At 39.7% G+C, this 20,713-nt stretch overlaps 1 protein-coding gene across 6 annotated transcripts in view; it reads left to right on the forward strand.

The window, feature by feature from the left end:
• The window catches only part of LOC128604273 (collagen alpha-1(XIX) chain-like), a 250,103-nt gene that overhangs the window by 56,263 nt on the left and 173,127 nt on the right, over positions 1–20,713 (forward strand). For all 6 annotated transcript variants that reach the window (XR_008385160.1, XM_053619275.1, XM_053619277.1 and 3 more), the window contains 3 exons: positions 5,351–5,404; positions 9,593–9,646; positions 15,816–15,842. Coding sequence is in view for 5 of the 6 variants with exons in the window: in XM_053619275.1 (XP_053475250.1) it covers positions 5,351–5,404; positions 9,593–9,646; positions 15,816–15,842 (135 nt within the window). In the remaining variant the exon portion in view is untranslated. The remainder of the gene's footprint in view (positions 1–5,350; positions 5,405–9,592; positions 9,647–15,815; positions 15,843–20,713) is intronic.

The raw sequence follows: 20,713 nt of genomic DNA on the forward strand, positions 1-20,713 counted from the left end.
AAGAATAAAGTTAATGTTTTGGGATGGCCAAGTCAAAATCTCGACCTGAATTCAGTAGAAATGGTGTTGGTGGACCTGAAGCAAGCAGTTCATGTGAGGAAACTCACCAACATCCCAGAGTTGAAGCTGTTCTCTACTGAGGAATGGGCTAAAATTACTCCAAGCTGATGTGCAGTATTTTAATCAACAGTTACCGGAAATGCTTAGTTGCAGTTATTGCTGCACAAGGGGGTCACACCAGATGCTGAAATCAAAGTTTACATACTTTTGCCACTTACAGATATGAAATACTGGATAATTTTCCTCAATAAATAAAGGTCCAAGTATAATATTTTTGTCTCATTTGTTTAATTGGGTTATCTTTGTCTACATTTAGGACTTGTGTTAAAATCTAATGATGATTACATCATATTTATGCAAAAATATAGAAACTTCTAAAGGGTTCGCAAACTTGCAAGCACCATTGTATCATATAAGATTTGTGCAACAATAGTTCCTCTTCCTAGTCTTTTTGACCTGCTCCATGTCATTTCCAACAAGCAAGTGCCATGAGCAGGCTACCGGGCTTTTTACATTTACATTTATTCATTTAGCAGACACTTTTATCCAAAGCGACTTACAAATGAGAAAATACAAGCAAAGGGCAAACCCGCAAAAATACAAGCAAATACAAGGAAACTTCCTTTTAAAAGGAAGTTGTTTACCATATTGTAATTTGGGGGCATTTCTTTATGCAAACAAGTCTGGTCATTCATGAGCAGAGTAATTTAGAATATTTTGGATTTACATCCTTTTGTACAGTTGTGCCAAATTCCTTGTGCATACTGGCGATATGAACTTGTTTATAATTTGTTTATTAAAATTTTAGAACTTAATTTAGACACACTGAGCCTGGTGTCAAATTGCTGCATGCTCTGGTGTTGACTGTGACCGCTCATTATCAGCAATGAAACTTGAAGTTGATTGGTGCACAACTTTCAGAATCTCAGAATCGTTGTACTGCTCACATGACATGACTTAAGCACTTGCGATCTATTGTTTTGTGGATGTCTGCGTGTATACGCTGCACAAGTGATCACAGACAAGGCTCACACACTACACAACCTTTCACCTGGAGAGACCTAAGGTGAAGGGCATCTGTTCCCCCAATCCTACGTTTTCACGAAAGTAAACATGAGGGCTGTCTATAATGAGACTTTGCAACTTTGGCTGAGGTGTTTTTTTCTGCACTAATTTGTATAGAAACGAGAAAAAAACAGAAATAAGAGAAAATGTGGAGGAATTATTGGTTGAGGGGATACGGGCAGTGAAGATTGTCTGTTCTGCAAAGCCTGGAGGTATAGTGCAAAAAAATAGCTATTTTTATACTTTATGTTGCCAGGAATGTTTGTTTTTATTTTTGCTGTTTCTATTTTTCCTAACATGGTATGCCATTCCAAATTGTTTGTATATGTGCAATATGCAATGTTTTGTCCTCACCCTCTTATGCATAAACTGCATTCAGGGATCAGCAGATGAATTTTATTTCATCTCCAGCTCTCATTGGCTGTTTCTCACTGCCAATCTTGCTACTTGTTGTAGAGGTGCATTGTGACTGCTTACAGACTGAGAAAATTGCATTGCTGAACCACTCACTCTACAGGAGCATTTTCCATTGAAGCAATCAGCAGTTTGTCTCTGAGGGGTGCGGGGGTTATCGATTCTCTACATTAGTTTGTGACAGTGAAATTGGGGATAAATTTTGTAGTATGCACTCAGCTGTAGTGTGAGCACCTTGTTGCAGTTTGGAGGCAGAGACAAATGCAAGTGCAGATTTTTAGGTTTAGTAAAGACCAAAACACAAAAAGAGACTATGACCTTGTGGCAAAATTCTAAGGGCAAAGAATAAACATTAAACAGAGACCATGATAAAAACAGAAAGATGGCAACAAAAAACAAATGCAAGACAACCCATGCAGTGCAAACCTGTGGCTATATATACATTATATATATATACATACATATATATACACACATATATACATATATACATACATACATGAATCAGATTCAGGTGCAGGTGGTCATGTGACAATTATGGTGTGGTGTAGTGGCTGGTGGGAACTGTAGTCCGGAGTCGCTTCCAGGATATCATGACAGAACTCTCCCCCCCCCTTAATGCACGGCTCCCAAAGTGTGTACTGAGTCCGGGAGGGGGTCCTGGGTACCCAGACCAGAGGTCCCTAAGTGTTCCAAAGTTCCCTTGTGTGTCATCTCTTGCAGGACCATAAAGAGGATGCTCGGTGTGTTCTCTGGGGTAAAGATGTGATACAGTCTCTTCCACACCACATAGAGATGACACTAAATCCCCAGCCTGGCTTGGGCGTAGAGAGATAGCCACGGTCATCAACGGAAGCTCAACCACCTTTTATGACACTGTTCATTTGTAAAACACCCAACTGAACACTGTAATTCCATATTTGGGTAAAATCTTTTAATATATACCAACTGTACACCAGTACCAACATGATAGAGCAGGCTGATTTTTGAAATCTGGCTCTCGACATCCACTGTCCTGCAGAGTTTACCTCCAACATCAAACTCACAATTTTTACAGAAGAATGCTACTATAGAGGACTTATTTCTGTAAAATTTGAAAAATTAAAAACAGTCAAGCAACCAACTTTGCAATTATTGAACTACTTGAGATGGAATGACCTGGAGAAATCAGAAACTGAGGCACAGAGGCAGAGCAGACTGGAGACATCAAGAGATACAATTTGGAGGCATGGAGACAGATGATAAAAGAGAAGAATGTGTTGATGTTTCTAGGAATATCTTTTCCATCATCCAGTTGAAGTGTTTCCCCAACAATAATAGTTAACTTTCTTGGGTTTTCCCCAAGAAAGTCAGCAGTTGTGGCTCAGGTGGTAGAGCGGCTTCTCCACTAATCATAGGGTTGGTGGTTCAATTCCCGGCCCGTATGACTCCACATGCTGAAGTGTCCTTGGACAAGACACTGAACCCCAAGTTGCTCCTGATGGCAAGCTAGTGCCTTACATGGCAGCTCTGCTACCATTGGTGTGTGAATGGATGAATGAGAACCAGTGTAAAGCACTTTGTAGGACCACTAAGGTTAAAAAAGCGCTATATAAGTGCAGTACTACTGTAATTCTAGTAGTAGAAGCTAACAAAGAGTACTGTCTTGTGAGCAAAATTAAGTTACTATTAGTTTGAGTTAGCTACTTGTGTAGGACTATAGAGAAACTGAATCATTTATGTATGTCTTTAATGAGAGCTTACAGTGCCCTTCACTAATATTGGCACCCTTGGTAAATATGAGCAAAGAAGGCTGTGAAAAATTGTCTTTATTGTTTAACATTTTGATCTTTGTTTTAAAAAAATCACAAAAATACTCTGCTCTCATTGATGTCAAGCAATTGCAAACAAAACACAGGTTTATCAAAAAACTATCTTAAATATAGGTATGCAACAATTATTGGCACCCTTTTAGTCAATACTTTGTGTTACCTTCCTTTGCCAAGATAACAGCTCTGAGTCTTCTCCTATAATGCCTGATGAGGTTGGAGAATACATGGCAAGGGATCTGAGACCATTCCTCCATACAGAATCTCTCCAGATCCTTCAAATTTCGAGGGGCACGCTGGACTCTCCTCTTCAGTTCACCCCACAGTTTTTCTATGGGTTTCAAGTAAGGGGACATGGCAGGACCTTGATTTTTATTGTCAGTAAACCATTTTTGTGTTGATTTTGATGTATGATTTGTATCATTGTCCTGCTGGAAGATCCAACCATGGCCCGTTTTAGCTTTCTGGCAGAGGCAGTCAGGTTTTCATTTAATATGTGTTGATATTTGATAGTGTCCATTATGCCATGTATGCTAACAAACTGTCCAGGTCCTCTGGCAGAAAAACAGCCCCAAAACATTAGAGCCACCACCATATTTAACTGTGGGCATGAGTTACTTTTCCATATGGCTACCTCTCTGTGTGCACCAAAACCACATCTGGTGTTTATTGCCAAAAAGCGCTATTTTGGTTTCATCTGTCCAAGAACCCAATCCCATTTGAAGTTCCAGTAGTGTCTGGCAAACTGAAGACACTTGTGTTTGTTTTTCGATGAGAGTAGAGGCTTTTTTCTTAAAACCCTTCAAAACAACTTGATGTATTTGGTGGTGATGTAGGTGACTTTCGATTGTAGTTTTGGAGATTTTCTGGCCCCAAGATGCAACTAACTTCTGCAGTTCTCCAGCTGTGATACTTGGAGATTTTTTGGCCACTCAAACCAACCACTTCACAGTGTGTTGAAACAATATAGACGCACATCCAGTTCCAGGTTGATTCATAACATTTCCAATTCACTGGAACTAGAAAAATTATTTTCCTGATGGTGGAAATGGGCATTTTCAATGCTTGTGCTATTTTTTTTTTATAGCCACTTCCATTTTGTGAAGCTCAACAACCTTTTGCCGCACATCATAGCTATATTCCTTGGTCTAATCCATTTTTATGAATGACTAAGGGAATTTGGCCTATGTCCTTATACTCCTGGGAAACAGGAAGTCATGGTTTAACAGTTTCCTGTTCCTAGTCAACCAGGTGTACTAAAACAATATTACATATCAATGGGAATATATTTCAAATATATTTTCTCATATGAATTCATAGGGTTGCTAATAATTGTTGCACACCTATATTTAACAGTTTTTATTTATTTTTTTTTTAATAAACCTGTGTTGTGTTTGATATCCATGAAAGTAGAGTCTTTTTGTCAATATTTTGAAAAAATATCAAAAGGTTAAACAATAAAGACAATTTTCACAGCCTTCTTTGCTCATATTTACCAAGGGTGCCAATATTAGTGGAGGGCACTGTATTTCATATATCACTGGCTCTCAAAGTGGGGGTATGTTTTTTTCCCCCAGAGTTATATTTACTGAATTTATGACTATTATCCCATTTGACTGGTTACTAGAATTGAATTCATCCAAACTGTACCAGCTCATAAACAAATAAGTATCAGGTTTTACCTAATGAGTCGATGGAACGTCAAGAATAGAAAGCTTCAATGAAAAGCCAAAATATTATTGCGTAAATTTAAATAATGAGCCAAATACATGGCTCATTGAATAGTTTGACGATGTTCATTTAAAAATCTGTGCCAAGGGCATCTGTGCAGTTTAAGAACCACTGGCTTACATTGCCTTAGTGACAAAAAAAATCCCATTTTTAAACAGCCTTGCCTAATGACATATTGTTTTGGTACAATCCCCTAACTAAAACATAATGGGACACAAAGATAAACAAAAAGTATTTTCTAATTACTGAATTTCAATTTTTTATTTTTCCAGGGTGAAAAAGGAGCTGCAGGAGAACATGGTCCCATGGGAACACCTGGACTAGATGTAAGATTAAGTCCATTTTGAGTCCATTTTGTAACCTTCTGATCTTTTAGTGCTTTCGGTGATATGCTTCAATAGCCATAGGGATAGAAGGACTGAAACTTAAAGAAAGCTGCTTTCTGTCTCATAAATCATTGATCCCTTGTTTCTCTTGTCTTAGTGCAGGGATAAACTCAAATCTAATTGCCTTTCTTTCTACCATTGAATCTTGCTACTGTCAGACTTTTGAGCCATAATTGGCTGACAATGAGATTCTCTGAATATCAGCAATATACAGCCAGATATCATTTACAACCAGTCTCCAACTAAATTTCACCAGAAATTTTCCCTTTCTATCCTCACAATTCCCAAGTCATGCAGGATTGTCTTTCTCAATTTAGGTAATTATATTTCAGGTTCTGTTGGACTGTTCAGATGTGCTTCTGGACTGATCACACAGAGTAATTTGGCTTCTTTACTTAATTTTAGTTCTTATTACTTTAATTTTTCCTTATGTACAACTGTCCATCTCATCTTATTGATGGAGGTACCCACTCCTGAAGGCTACATGACATTGTCAGTACTTCTATAAGCTTACACACACAATGAAATGTATGTACAAGTACAGTCAGTTTAGTTGACTAATACATTAGTTACACTAGTTGCCTCTGTGGTGAGGTGTTGACGTGTTAGGCGGTAGAAATAAACAGCAGAGCACAAAGCCGCTAAATGTACTCTAATTCTTACTCTGAAAATATTTCACACTAAATGAAGTCAATTCTACAGTTAGAGTGGTGCTTAGAATTTCCTATATTTAACCATAAATATAACCTAAAACATCATCAGATTTTCACAGAAGTCCTAAAAGTAGATATATAGAACCCAAATAAACAAATGAGACCAAAATAGTTTACTTGGTCATTTATTTATTGAGGAAAATGATTCAACATTACATATCTGTGAGTGGCAAAAGTATGTGAACCTTTGCTTTCAGTATCTGGTGTCACCCCCATGTGCAGCAATAACTTCAACTAAACATTTCAGGTAACTGTTGATCAGTCCTGCACATCGGCTTGGAGGAATTTTAGGTCCTCAGTACAGAACAGCTTCATTTCTGGGAAGTTGTTGTGTTTCCTCACATGAACTGCTTGCTTCAGGTCTTTCCACAACATTTCTATTGGATTAAGATCAGGACTTTGACTTGGCCATTTCAAAACATTAACTTTATTCTTCTTTAACCATTCTTTGGTAGAACGACTTGTGTTCTAAGAGTCGGTGTCTTGCTGCATGACCCACTTTCTCTTGAGATTCAGTTCAGAGACAGATGTCCTGATATTTTCCTTTAGAATTTGCTGGTATAATTCAGAATTCATTGTTCTATCAATGATGGCAAGTCGTCCTGGCCCAGATGCAGCAAAACAGGCCCAAACCATGATACTACCACCACCATGTTTCACAAATGGGGTAAAGTTATTGCGCTGGAATGCAGCGTTTTCCTTTCTTACATTAAACAAGAAAGCTCTATTTTGATCTCATCCATCAACATAATATTTTTTTGAATAGCCTTCTGGCTTGTCCATGTGATCTTTATTAAACTGCAGAAGGGTAGCAATGTTCATTTTGGAGAGCAGTGGCTTTCTCCTTGCAACCTTACCATGCTTAAGTTGTTATTCAGTGTTCTCCTGATGGTGGACTTATAAATATTAACATTAGCCAATGTGCATGACGCCCTTAGTTAGTTAGTTAGGTTTCTTTGTGAACTCATGGACTATTACACGTCTTGCTCTTGGATTGATCTTTGTTAGTTGACCACTCCTGGAAAGGGTTCCAGTGGTCTTGAATTTCCACCATCTGAACACAATCTGATTGACTGTAGATTGGTGGAGTCCAAACTCATTAGAGACAGTTTTATAACCTTTTCCAGCATGATAAGCATCAATAAGTCTTTTCCTGAAGTCCTCAGAAATCTCCTTTGTTTGTGCATTGATACACTTCTCGAAACATGTGTCATGAAGATCAGACTTTGATAGATCCCTGTTCTTTAAATAAAACAGGGCGCTCACTCGCACTGAATTGTCATCCCATTGATTGAAAACACCTGACTCTAATTTCACGTTCAAATTAACTGCTAATCCTTGAGGTTCACATACTTCTTCCATTCACAGGTATATAATATTGGATAAGTTTGGCATGTTATTTTCTGCAAAAGAAAAACAGCCTATAAATAGCGATGTCCTGAAACAATTTTTGCCTTAACTATGGATAAAGACTAGTCAACTACTTTTTAGAATTACTGGTGGACAGTTAAATATTAGTAGTCATATAACCCCTGATATAAGGTTAGTAATATAAGGTAGCAAAATAAAGTACTGAACAATTCATGACAGACTTGTTTATGAAACGTAATTATTGACTGACTTACTAATGAAATAACCTGTCCACCACAATTATCACTTCAGTTCAAACTAACAATTAGTGAAAATAGGCCTAGGTCTAAAATCTGCAAAAAAGTAACCTGTAATGTGGGAAATTAATCTTACGGGCAATATTATTTATTAAATCAGTTGATAGGAACAGAGTTTACTTCTTCTGTCAATATATTATATTTTCCATGCTAATAAATAAATTTAAGCTTTTGTTTCTTTTCTTTTTTGTTTTTCTTTTCTTTCTGGTTTCTTTTCTTTCTGGTTTTCCATTCTAGTTATATTTTTAGTTTCAAAACATGTGCCAAGAGTGGATGTGTCTAATCTTATCTGCAAAGGGCCAGTGTGGCTACAGTTTCATTACAGCCAAGTAGAGACCACACCTGATTTCACACCTGCTTATTCACTTGATCTTTGCCTTCAATTGTCCATCAGGTGTGGATCTTGCTTGTCTGGAAGGAAAAGCTGCAGCCATGCTGGCCCTTTATAAATAAGATCTAATGCCTCTTGCCTAGAATATCACTCTGAGGCTATAGTAAATAAATGCTCAAATTCTCATTCTCATCTGAATATTTTCAGTCAAGCAGTTCATCAGTTCTTTAGATGTCAGTGTTATTATGGTAAATTAGTTCCTTCTCTGGCTGCAAACATGGAAAGTGAATTAAACAGAGTTTGAGGCACCAATTTGTGAATTATATAATTCATCATTAATGGTGGTAATAGTAGTTAAAAATAGTTTCATTCAGAAGCCTAACTATGTAATGTGATAGTAGTTACTGACATAGTGAGGATGCAAACACATGGACAAGTTGATCCCCAGAAGGGTTTTTATTTATATAGTGCAAGAAGCAGAGAGCGAGATAGCTTGGGTTGGGGTGCAGGAGGGAGGTGAAATACAGTGATTAGACTTCATGATAACTGTACGCATAGGGGCAGAAGTCTGATTCCATCAGGGAAAATTGTGCAGAAGGAACACTCGCAGAGAGAGTGGGGGTGGGGGGGGGGGGTAGTGCACATTTCAAATAAACTATAGTGTATAACTTTCTCCACTAGGTGCCAGCAATGTCTCCAGTAGTGGTTGCTCAGTAGTAGTGGTTTGTCCCTGATAAACAAGGCCCAGTGTCCTCAATGTTATTCTAAAATAGTAGAAAATAATAAAATGATGGAAACCGTTCTATGAAAAGGTGTGTCTAAACTTTTCTCTGGTAGTGTATGTGTGCCATAAAGACCCTGAAGAGGGAGATGACTGGCACACAATTTGCAAATGGGAATCCTATTATAACATTTACAACGATTAAGTGCTACATCACAAAAAAATAGAGTTACTATATGTTTTAAACTACTGGTTTGTGTGATTTTGAAGGCTTTTATGATGGATTGAAATACAAAGGGCTTGTTGCTCACTTGTTTGGCGAATTGTTCCAATGTGATACAAATCAGCAGCTTGTAGATTTTTCAATAGCAAATTTCAATTTCAAGATCTATCAGTGATGTAGACTTAGCCTGCATTGTACGTATCATAAACCATTTCAAATCACCCAGCTTTAATAACCATGAACAGTGTACAGTGTGATGTGGTGACCTTTGTAAAAGAATGCATTCTGTGTATAAAATGACTGAGAGTAAGTAATATTCAGTAATATTAATTAAACCACCAAATAAACTGAAATAAAAATGTCCACCTGTGTAATAAAGCATCATAAGGAATACTATTGAAGCAAGACAGGCCTTGGTTGCCTTGAAAAAACTTAAGACAAAACTGAATTTGTTTATTGTTTTTTTCACTCAGGGTTTGAAAGGAGACCCAGGACCTGAGGGCCAACCTGGACTGAAAGGTGAAAAAGTGAGTCACCTAGCGAGTAGGACTGTATTGTCCTGTACATACACGCACACTCACACACAGGGCTGATTTATACTTATGCAAGTGTTTATCTGTGAGCACGTCAGAACATCGTGTACGGACACTGTGAAGTATTTATACTTGCACGTAACATGAGCATATCCTGAAGGGGCAGTGTTGCATGAACTACACCAAAATTTATAGAATTGGACAGTGAAGAAGAGTCAAAACAAAGGCAAGTGTTTGGAAACTGTAGGAAAAAACTAATTTGCATAACTTTGTTTTGAAAAGTGCTGAGAAAAAAGAAACCTTGCAAGATCAATTATTTTGCATTTTACTTGTTGCATGTGAAATGTCTCACAGATGTATCGTTCAGGGAGGCATGTGTTCTCACTTTGACCGAGTCCTGGCTGGATGAGTCTGTCCCAGATACCGAAGTTAGCCTGGACGGTTTTGAGATCTTTCGGGCTGACAGAACCAGTAATTCGGGGAAAGGGCAGGGAGGTGGGGTATGTATGTAATCACCTCGTGGTGGTGTACTAACATCAAAGTACACGGGAAGACTTGTAATCCGGACCTGGAGTTGCTCACCCTTTCCGCACGTGCCTTACCTCCCCAGGGAGTTTTCGACTGTTGTGCTTAGCTGTGTTTATGTTCCACCAAGTGCTAACGTCAAGGCAGTGGCTGACCAGAATATAATACACAGGCTATGCTCAGCAAATACCCGGATGCTCCAGTACTACCTCTTGGTGATTTCAACAGCTGTCGACTTAATTACTCATTGCCAGCCTTCAATCAATATATAGATGTACCAACAAGATTTAATAAAACTATAGATTTGTGTTACAGTAATATCCCATAAGCCTATAAAGCTAGAGCGCTGTCACTGCTAGGATTAGCGGATCATAATGTTACTTCCTTACTGTTACTTCCTGTTTACAAACAACAGCTGAAACAATGCAGGCCGGTAATACACAGCATCCCTCAATGGTTGGAGGATGCTATTCAATACAATTCAATTCAATTTTATTTGTATAGCGCTTTTTACAATGGACATTGTCTTAAAGCAGCTTTACATAAACATATAAACACGGTATACAGATTTTAAATGTGCGAATTTATTGCATGCCTTGAAGGCTGCTTTGCGTGTACAGACTGGGAAGTCTTTGAGGGAGAGCTTGATGAACAGACTTCAGTTATTACTGATTACATTAAATTCTGCATGGATTCCTTGATACCAGTAAAGACATATCAGAACATTCAAAAGCATGGATCAACTCATCGATAAAATATTTTTTCCACAAGCGAAAACTTGCCTTTAAGCAGAAGGACTTTGCTGGTCTCAAAATTATACATCAGGACATCAAAACTGAAATCTTTAAGGCTAAAAATAAGTATAAAAACAAATTGGAGCAGGACTTTGCAAATATGAACACCAAACAGGCTTTTCAGCGAGTCAGGTCTCTTACTGGACAAGCTGTTAAACAGACTGTCTCTGTACCAGATCCCACCACCTTTGCTGATAATCTTAATCATTTCTATGCCCGTTTTGATACCTCTGATTTTTCAGCAGAGTGTGATAGCCTTTTGGATTCTTTGCCTTCTCAAGAGCTGGATTATGAGTCCCTTCTAACAAAGCAGGATGTCTATTTCCAGCTTATAAGGTGCAAACTGAATAAGGCTCCTGGGTCAGATGGAATTCCAGGTCGGGTCTTGAAAAACTGCTCTCTGGAATTAATCCCCATTCTTCATTCACTTTTCCTTTGATCACTGTGTACTTCAGTTGTTATTCCTGTTCCCAAAAAAACTCATCCAACAGAGTTAAATCACTACAGGCCAGTATCATTAACTTCGATCATAATGAAATGCTTTGAGAAAATGGTTCAAAACAGAAAAAAATTATGCTTCCATATGTTTCACCCTTTTTGAATTGCCTACAATTTGCATATAAGCAGAAGAGAGGTACAGAGGATACAGTAGCTTGTCTCTTGCACTGTCTACTGCAACACCTGGATATTCCTGTAAATTATGCCAGACTTCTTTTCATTGACTTTAGCTCTGCCTAGTACACTGGATATATCATTTCCTTTCTAATAGACCACAAGTGGTAAAGGTGGACAATGCATTATCGCCCATTATTGGTTTCAACACTGGCGCCCCTCAGGGGTGTGTACTTAGTCCACTTCTTTATATTTGCTATACAAATGACTGTCAGAGTCCAGTCACCACCACTCAGTACTTTAAATATGCAGATGATACTGCCATTCTTGCATTGCTTAATAAGGACAATGATTATTTTTTGGGCTATCACCTCTCCATAGCACATTTTAGTACATAGTGTGATGATAACTTTTTCCACCTTAATATCGCAAAGACTAAGGAACTGGTGTTTAGCTCTTCCAAAACACTGACCCATCCTTTCAGTATTATCATTAATGGAGAGATGGTTGAATGAGTGGAGCATTTCAGATATCTGGGCATTAAATTGGATAAACATCTCAACTTCAATCAGCACACTCTAGATATTTATTAGATAGTGCTGTCAACAGAGACTGACAGTTATTCGTAAACTTAAACATCTGTATGTCCAGCCTAGTCTTCTTCTTCTGTATCGAAGTATTATTGAGCCGGTGCTTATGTATGGTGCCATTTGTTTCTTCCATATGCTAACAGTTACCAATAAGAACAAACTCTTAAACTTAACTAATTTAGCGAGGAAAAATTATTGGTATTCCCACCCCTAATTTATCGGACTATGTTCTTTCATATACGCTCCGGAAGGCACATCAAATTTTAAATGATCCAGACCACCCACTTTATCAATATTTCAACCCCCTTCCTTCTGACCACAGGTATAGACTTCCCATGTGCAGAAAGGCCAGATATGGTAGGAGCTTCATTCCTATAGCTATACGAGCGTTAAATATAGAAAATCAGCCATTGTGATGCCATCTCATGCTCTGGCGTTTGCTGTATGATCATGATGTTTTCTCTTGTCCCCTTCTCCCCTCTATATCTGTGATTGTTTTTGATGGTTAATATGTATGGTGTTGTTGTGTTTGTTGTTTTATTTCTACGCATCCACAGTGGAAACAAATTTCCTCTTTGAGGTGAAATAAATGATCTATCTATCTATCTATCTTATCTATCTATATATCTTCTCTATCTTATCTATCTGTCTGTCTGTGATGGTAAGTTAACCCTACTTTCTGGAATACCCCCCTGACATTTTCCTTTAGAATTTTCTAGTATAATTCAGAATTCATTGTTCCATCAATGATGGCAAGCTGTCCTGGCCCAGATGTGAACCAAACCATCATACTGCCACCACCATGTTTCAGTGCTTTCCTTTCTCCAAGCATAACACTTCTCATTTAAACCAAATATCTATTTTGGTCTCTTCCTTCCACAAAACATTTGTCCAATAGGCTTCTGCAATGAGCATCCGCAACTTTTTTTTCTGAGATCCTCAGGAATCTCCTTTGTTTGTGTCTTTTTTTTTTATTGAACATTTCTGCTGTACATTTCTGCTGAACTAAACCTTTCTGCTGAACTAAACATTTCGGCTGAATATTTCTGCTGAACATTTCTGCTGAACTAAACATTTCTGCTGAACATTTCTGCTGAGCTGAACATTTCTGCTGAACATTTCTGCTGAACATTTCTGCTGGACTAAACATTTCTGCTGAACTAAACATTTCTGCTGAACATTTCTGCTGGACATTTCTGCTGAACATTTCTGCTGGACATTTCTGCTGAACACGTCTACCAAACATCTCTGCTGAACATCTCTGTTGAACATTTCTGCTGAACTGAACATTTCTGCTGAACATTTCTGCTGGACATTTCTGCTGAACATTTCTGCTGGACATTTCTGCTGAACACGTCTACCAAACATGTCTGCTGAACATCACCTTTTTTCTTCTCTCCTCCCCTCCCTTTCCCAAATATTCCATTGAGAAGAAAAAAACAAACAAACAAACAAAAAAAAAAACAAATTGAGCAACACACAGCAGTAAACATTCACAGGTTTTTTTTCTTTTTATACTAACAAAGGAAAACAAAATTAAAAGTAAACCCGCCCCCCGCCCCCCCGGCTCATCATGGCTACCCAATAACTATCGCTGGTTATATAGATATTGTAAGACCCAACAACAGGCACAAAAATTTAAGTGGGAAGTATCTGTAACTCCATAAAGTATACGATAAAGGGATGCCATTTATAAAAAAAAAACTTGTCCGTACAACCCTTCATCGTATACCTTATTTTCTCGAGTTTTAGAAAAAACATCACGTCCTTTAGCCACTGGGAGATAGATGGGTATTTAGCAGACTTCCTAGGGACAACAGTAGGGAACGTCTTGCTATAAGGGATGTGAAAGCAATAACATCCTTTTGTATCGGGCTCAATGGAACTGAGTCATCAGGAATCCCAAATACAGCAATCAATGGGCAAGGCTTTAAATCTACCCTAAGAATAGTGGACATGATGGTAAAAAAAAACCAGACCAAAAACCATGGAGATCAGGGCAGAAGAAAAACATATGGCCAAGATGGCAGGGAGAGCCATGGCATTTATCACACTTGTCCTCTACGTCAGGATACATCACAGAAAGTCTCGACTTGGACAGATGGACTCTGTTTAAAACTTTGAACTGTATAAGTCCGAGACGAGCACAAGAAGTGGTAGACTGTACCCTCCCTATACCACGTTCCCAACACTCCTCACTTATCTGTACTCCTAACTCCGTTTCCCACGCATTCCTAATTTTGTTACTCGACTTACTTTGTGCCTTTTTTTATACACTTTCCGAAACGTGTGTTGTGTTCTTTAAATAAAACAGGGTGCTTACTCACACCTGATTGTCATCCAATTGATTGAAAACACCTGACTCTAATTTCACCTTCAAATTAACTGCTAATCCTTGAGGTTTACATAATTTTCCCACTCACAGATATGTAATATTGGATCATTTTTCTTAATAAATAAATGATCAAATATAATATTTTTGTCTCATTTGTTTATTTGGGATCTATTTGTCTACTTTTAGGACTTCTGAAGGATTCACAAGCTTTCAAGCACCACTGTAGCTGTATGAGTGGTGTTTGTATCAAAGTACATAAATTTATCTAGTGTGCTATCAGTGCTATCAATCAAAGAATGATGATGCTTTAGTTAATATTTTTTAAAAAAGTTGTTGTGTCTTTATTGGGAGTCCATTAGAAGAAATATCCTGATCTTGCAGGATTAAACTGGCCATTATAATGTATTACAGTTATTACACATCACACTTTATATTCACAGAACTTCATGACTGTAATTTTCCATAAATAAATCCATTATACAGTAATGTGAGCATATTGCCCTGTATGAAGCAAACTTGAAACACGGGAAAAACTCTTGTTCATTTGTACTTGCTGCTCAGTATGTGAAATTTATCATAGGAGAAATTATAGAAGACACCAGTCTGAAGAACTAACCGAGTGATCATATCTGAACTGAGGTTTACAAAGAGTTTATAATCCATTTCTGTCACAAGCTTTTTTGTATAAGATTTTTAACAAACTACACTTTAAGACAGCAACACAAGAATGTCCCCTTCAGGGCTTGACATTTTTTATTAACTTTACAATGCTTTTATGGTGTCTCTGTGTGTGTGTGTGCCTGGGTTCTGTTGACTTCTCACATATCATTACAGGACAGAAGCAGAGCTGCTCTACTTCTTAACAGAATCACTGGCATTCAACCTGCAGAAAAGTTTAATATGGAACATATTATAATAATATATTATATCTAATTACTGTTATATTAATTATAGGTTATAGTCTGTTCCTTCACCTTTACTTTTCACAAAAAAACACGTTTCTTCACGTAGAGGAAGATGTCAAGGTGGCAGAAACATATGCTGACTTTTCATGTCATAATGTGAAGCTTGGCCCATGTGATAATTGCAGGGGCAGAAAGATCTGAAATGTAGGTTAAGAAATTGACTGAAAGGTTTAAAAAAAGAGTAAAACTTAAAAACCAATATTTAATTTAGGATATTTTTCTAAACTCAGAGGCTAAGATGTTTTTGACATAATTCCATGGTGCCATCACTTTTAAAGCATGTATTTAAGGAATTAATATTTTCCCTGTGTTCATGTAACTTGAAACATTTCTCTCTTACAGGGAGATGCAGGTCCACCAGGACTTTCTGTAAGTATTTCTTTCACCATTTCATAAAACATGTAAACTCTTGTCAATAAAGTACTGTTCATAATGATTGAGCTATAGTATGAGGGCATTTTTCTTATTATGTTGGACTGTTGTTATTTGTACTCTGACTTATCTTGTTCATGACTATTGTCATAGTCTTCCCAAAGAAATCATGCAGGATCCCTTAGTTTAATTTTAGTGTAATGTAACGTATTTAGGGAATTCTTCAGAGCACATCGTCACCAAGCAGCTGTTCTGCTAAAAGGGGTATCAGAAAAACTCCTGAACGGGTTATTAGGAAGAGACAGAAGCCAAAACTTAGTAGGAAATCCTGCTTTGTTCTAAATAAACTAACGTAGCTGAAATTAACATTAACAGGACACAAATTACATTAATCTGGAAACAATACGTGCACATATTGGGCGGCTGTGGCTCAGTTGGTAGAACGGGTCCACTAATCGTAGGGTTGGCAGTTGGATTCCCGGCCAGCATGAATCCACACTCGAAGTGTCCTTGGGCATGACACTGAACCCAATGGCAAGTTAACGCCTTGATTGGCAGCTCTGCTACCATTGGTGTGTGAGTGTGTGTGTGAATGGGTGAATGAGACACAGTGTAAAGCGCTTTGGATAAAAGCGCTATATAAGTGCGCCATTTACCATCTCTTCATGCTGTCTCTCCTTCAGTGTGCTCCTGGTATCGGTCCATCAATGGAGCATGTGTTAACATCAGAGAATAAATTGGATGAAAAAGCCTGAGGTGGTATTTGTAAAGGAGGAAACCTTTTGTCAGCCAGGTAGTTTTGGCAGGACTATTGGTATTTTATAATCCTTTTACCCAGCAAGTCAAGTAATGGTAGCAAACATTCCACTATGATATTTCTAATGGAGATATTTAGTGTAAAACCTTTCCATTTGGTAAATTGGCAAGCTCAAAAAGGTGTTTTATGTTTTTATACGAATCCATTTTAAAAGTATTGTTCCAGTGCACACATGAGAAAAATTGTACATTCTGTACAGTAGGTGAGTATTGGGGACATGTGGTGCTTTTAATTTTGTGAGCTTGGCCACATACAGCTCACATGTCCTTTAAAACTGGAGCTAATAAAAAGCCAGTTTAGCTCAGACAGCAATAGATATGAACCAAAGCATTGTAACTGAGTTAGTGGAGTCTTAATAAAAGTGAAGCTGATAGGGTTGAGTACTGGTGAAACTCGTTAGAATACAGATATTCATCATAGTATTTATGATTCCAGCAGCAGTTCTTAGGAATTAAGTCTACAGTGACCAGGTGAGATTATCCATTGAAGCAAGTGTGAGACCTGAGCATATGTGTTTTTGGGAAGTGCAATTTTCAGGGTGTCAATGTAGGACCATCTGCAGCAGCAGAGAGTCATACATGCAGAAAGCTCCAAGCAGTATCAGAATGAATCGAGCAGATTACTGCCCGATTCATTCTGGGGGTGAGCCACAATGGGAGGAGCCACAACAGTAGAAGTGTGTTAACACCTTGGTGCCAGATACCACAGCACACCTTCAAAGATCTTGTGGAGCCCATGCCTCGGCGGGTCAGAGGTTTTTTGGCAGCACGATGGGGACCTGCATAATATTAGGCTTGTCCAAATGAGTTGTAGCAAACTTTAAACGAGCTTCGACATGCCTTATCTTTATTAATGGAGACTTGCAAGGTGAGCATGAGCAGTGGAGCTCATTGCCTATTGTTTTTTCTGTGATGATGGTACCTGCTGCCTCCAAGTGTTTCTGGAGCTTGGCTTGGCTTGGCTACTCTTTAGCCCTTGGCTGTTGGGCTACTCTTCTGACTATTGTTCTGACTCCCTGGTCACTAAGCTTGCAAGGAGCTCCTGTGCGTGGCCGGTTGATGACGGAGTGATGTTGCTTCCACTTGTGGATAATGGCCCCAATGGTGCTTACTGGATGATTCAGAAGTTTTGATATACGTCTCTATTTGATTCCATCAATATGTTTTGCAACAGTAAGGTTGCGAAGGTCTTGGGAGAGCTCTTTGCTTTTCCCATCATGAGATGTTTTACATGAGGTGTGACACCTTGGTAATGAAAAGCCTTTTTATAGACCATCAATTTACTAACCCAGCTGATATTAATTTACACAGATAGGAGGTATAATTACTTACGGATATCAGCTGATTCCTTGCCTTACCTTGCCTTGGAGAACGTCTGGGTTACGCATGTAACCCTGTTCCCTGAGAAGGGAACGAGACGTTGTGTTTAGCATAACACTATGGGAGCGCCTCTCGCGCAGGACCGGCATCTGAAGCTTGTGTAAAATCATGCCTATTTATAGGCCTGCCATGATCAGGTGACGTGACAATTAAGAGCGTTGCATGATATAAATATGGCACCTGTGAACCACGCCGTCAACCTCTATTATCTGAAGCGAAGACGCAATTCACAGGCCTGCCCTGGTATGATAAAGCTACGCAATGTCTCGTTCCCTTCTCAGGGAGCAGGGTTACATGTGTAACCCAGATGTTCCCTTTCAAAGGGAACTTCGACGTTGCGTTTAACATAACACTATGGGAACGAGAATACCCACTCCATCATACCGAGGGTACAGCCTGTTCAAAAAGACCCAAGCCCGAGGGTCACTTCAAGACACTCAAGCCCGGGGTGGAATGAATATCCAGGCTGTAATAACGAATGAATGTGTGTGGTGTAGACCACCCTGCAGCAGCACACACATCCTGTAAGGATATACCTTTGGACAAAGCCTTCGTGGAGGCGACCGCCCTAGTGGAATGAGCCCTTATGCCCAGAGGCGTAGCAAGACCGCGCCTCATAAGCAATAGAGATTGCTTACACTATCCAATTAGAGATGCGCTGCTTTGACAAAGCATCACTTCTACTGTCGCCGCAGCAGCTGCTCTGACTTACGCCACTGGCTGGAGCGGTGGACGTAAGTACAGAGAGCCCTTACTGGACACAGCAGGTGCATTCTCTCTTGTTCTGGTGTGGGGAATGGAGGAGGGCAGAAAGCCTGCAACACCACAGGGTGGGCAGCCGATGTAAGTACTTTAGTAATATAATCCGGCCTAGGATACAGGAAGGCCTTGGCTAATCCAGGCGCAAGTCAAGGCAAGAAGGGGCAACAGAGAGAGCTTGTAGATCTCCTACTCGCTTGAGAGATGTCAGGGCCAGCAGAAGAGCTACCTTTAGAGTCAGAAGCTTCTCAGAGGCTGGCTGTAAGGGCTCAAATTGGGCCACTGACAGACCTTCCAGGACCACAGAAAGGTCCCAAGAAGGTATGCACGGTCTGCAGATGGGCCTCAGCTGCCTGACACCAAGCATAATCCTCAAAGTTAGAGGATGTTGCCCCACAGAGGCTCCATTAACAGGGGCGTGGCTGGCTGGAATGGTGGCCATGTAAACCCTGATTGAAGAAGGAGCCCACCCCGCTGAGAAACGTTCTTGTAAGAACTACAGGCCCAGGCTACTTGCTACCAATTCCTGGGCCTCAGCCTCTACCGCAACAGGATTTCTGCCCTTATATTCCCAGAATGTACATTGCACTCACTGACAAACATTCCTTCTGCCCAGAGAAGAATTAGTTGTGCCTGCCTGAACAGGGGGTGTGGACATAATCCTCCCTGGTGGTCAATATATGAGACCACTGTTGTGTTGTCTGTAAACACATGGTGACCTTTCAATTGAGGAAGAAGGAATTTCAGTGCTAGAAATATGGCCCACATTTCTAGGCAATTTATATGCTGCTCCAGATGTGGGCCGCTCCAGAGACCGTGAGCTGGACAGCTGTCTAAAACCATGCTCCAGCCTGTGAGGGAGGTGTCTGTCATTACCGTCTTGCGCTAAGGAGACACCCCTAGAGTCTGACCCAAGGCTAGAAACTGGGGACACTCAAATTCTCAGAGCACGTAGGCATCGCTGCGTGACACATTACTCTCAGAGGTTTCATCCTTGGATGAAACCCCCAACTGCTCAGCCACCACTGAACGGTCTCCTGTGCAATAGGCCCATCAGCTCCAATAGTCTCCCAAGATCCAGCTTTATCTTGCTCAGTGTTGATAGGATTGACCCTACACATGTTGGGAATAGAAACGCCCTCATCGTATCAGAATCCTTATAACCCCTAGAAAAGTTGTCCACTGCACTGGGGAAAGCATACTTTTCTGAGGTTAAACATGAGCCCTTAGCTCTTCATATGGGCGAGAACAACATCTCGATGTTGATCCGCCAGTTCCCTGGATCGTGCTAGAATTAACCAGTCATCCAGGTAGTTTGGTACACGGATGCCCTGGAGTCACAATGGAGCCAGAGTGACATCCATGCACTTTGTGAAGGTGCGAGGGGATAAAGCTAGCAATATTTCTATGTGGAAATATGCACCTTTTAGATCTATCGTCACAAACCAGCCCTCAAACTGAATCTGTGGAACGATAAGTTTGGGCGTCAGCATCTTGAACCTGTATAGAAAGAGTACAGTTCAGATGGTGCAGATCTAAAATTAGCCGCATACTTCTCCATACTCCTTTTTGCGGACCAGGAAATAACGGCTGTAAAAACCTCCCTCCCTCAGAGAACGGGGTACATGTTCTATGGCCCCTTTGTCCAAGAGGGATCTTACTTCCTGTGCTAATGTCGGACACTGGTCTGTGCTGACTACTGTGGTGAGCACACCTCTGAACCGGGGGGGTCGAGCTCTAAACTGGACCCGGTAACCCTTTTCTACCGTAGACAGTGCTGGCCTGGGCTCCACTCGTGGATGCCCGGGTGAACTCGACACAACAGGAAGGAATTGGCTGAATGCCACCATATGTCGAGCTCACTCAGCAGGTCTACTTGGTAGGCCTGCAACACTGTCATTGTCTGCAGTGAC

The sequence above is a fragment of the Ictalurus furcatus genome, chromosome 29 (assembly GCF_023375685.1).
Source record: "Ictalurus furcatus strain D&B chromosome 29, Billie_1.0, whole genome shotgun sequence".
Lineage (NCBI taxonomy): Eukaryota > Metazoa > Chordata > Actinopteri > Siluriformes > Ictaluridae > Ictalurus > Ictalurus furcatus.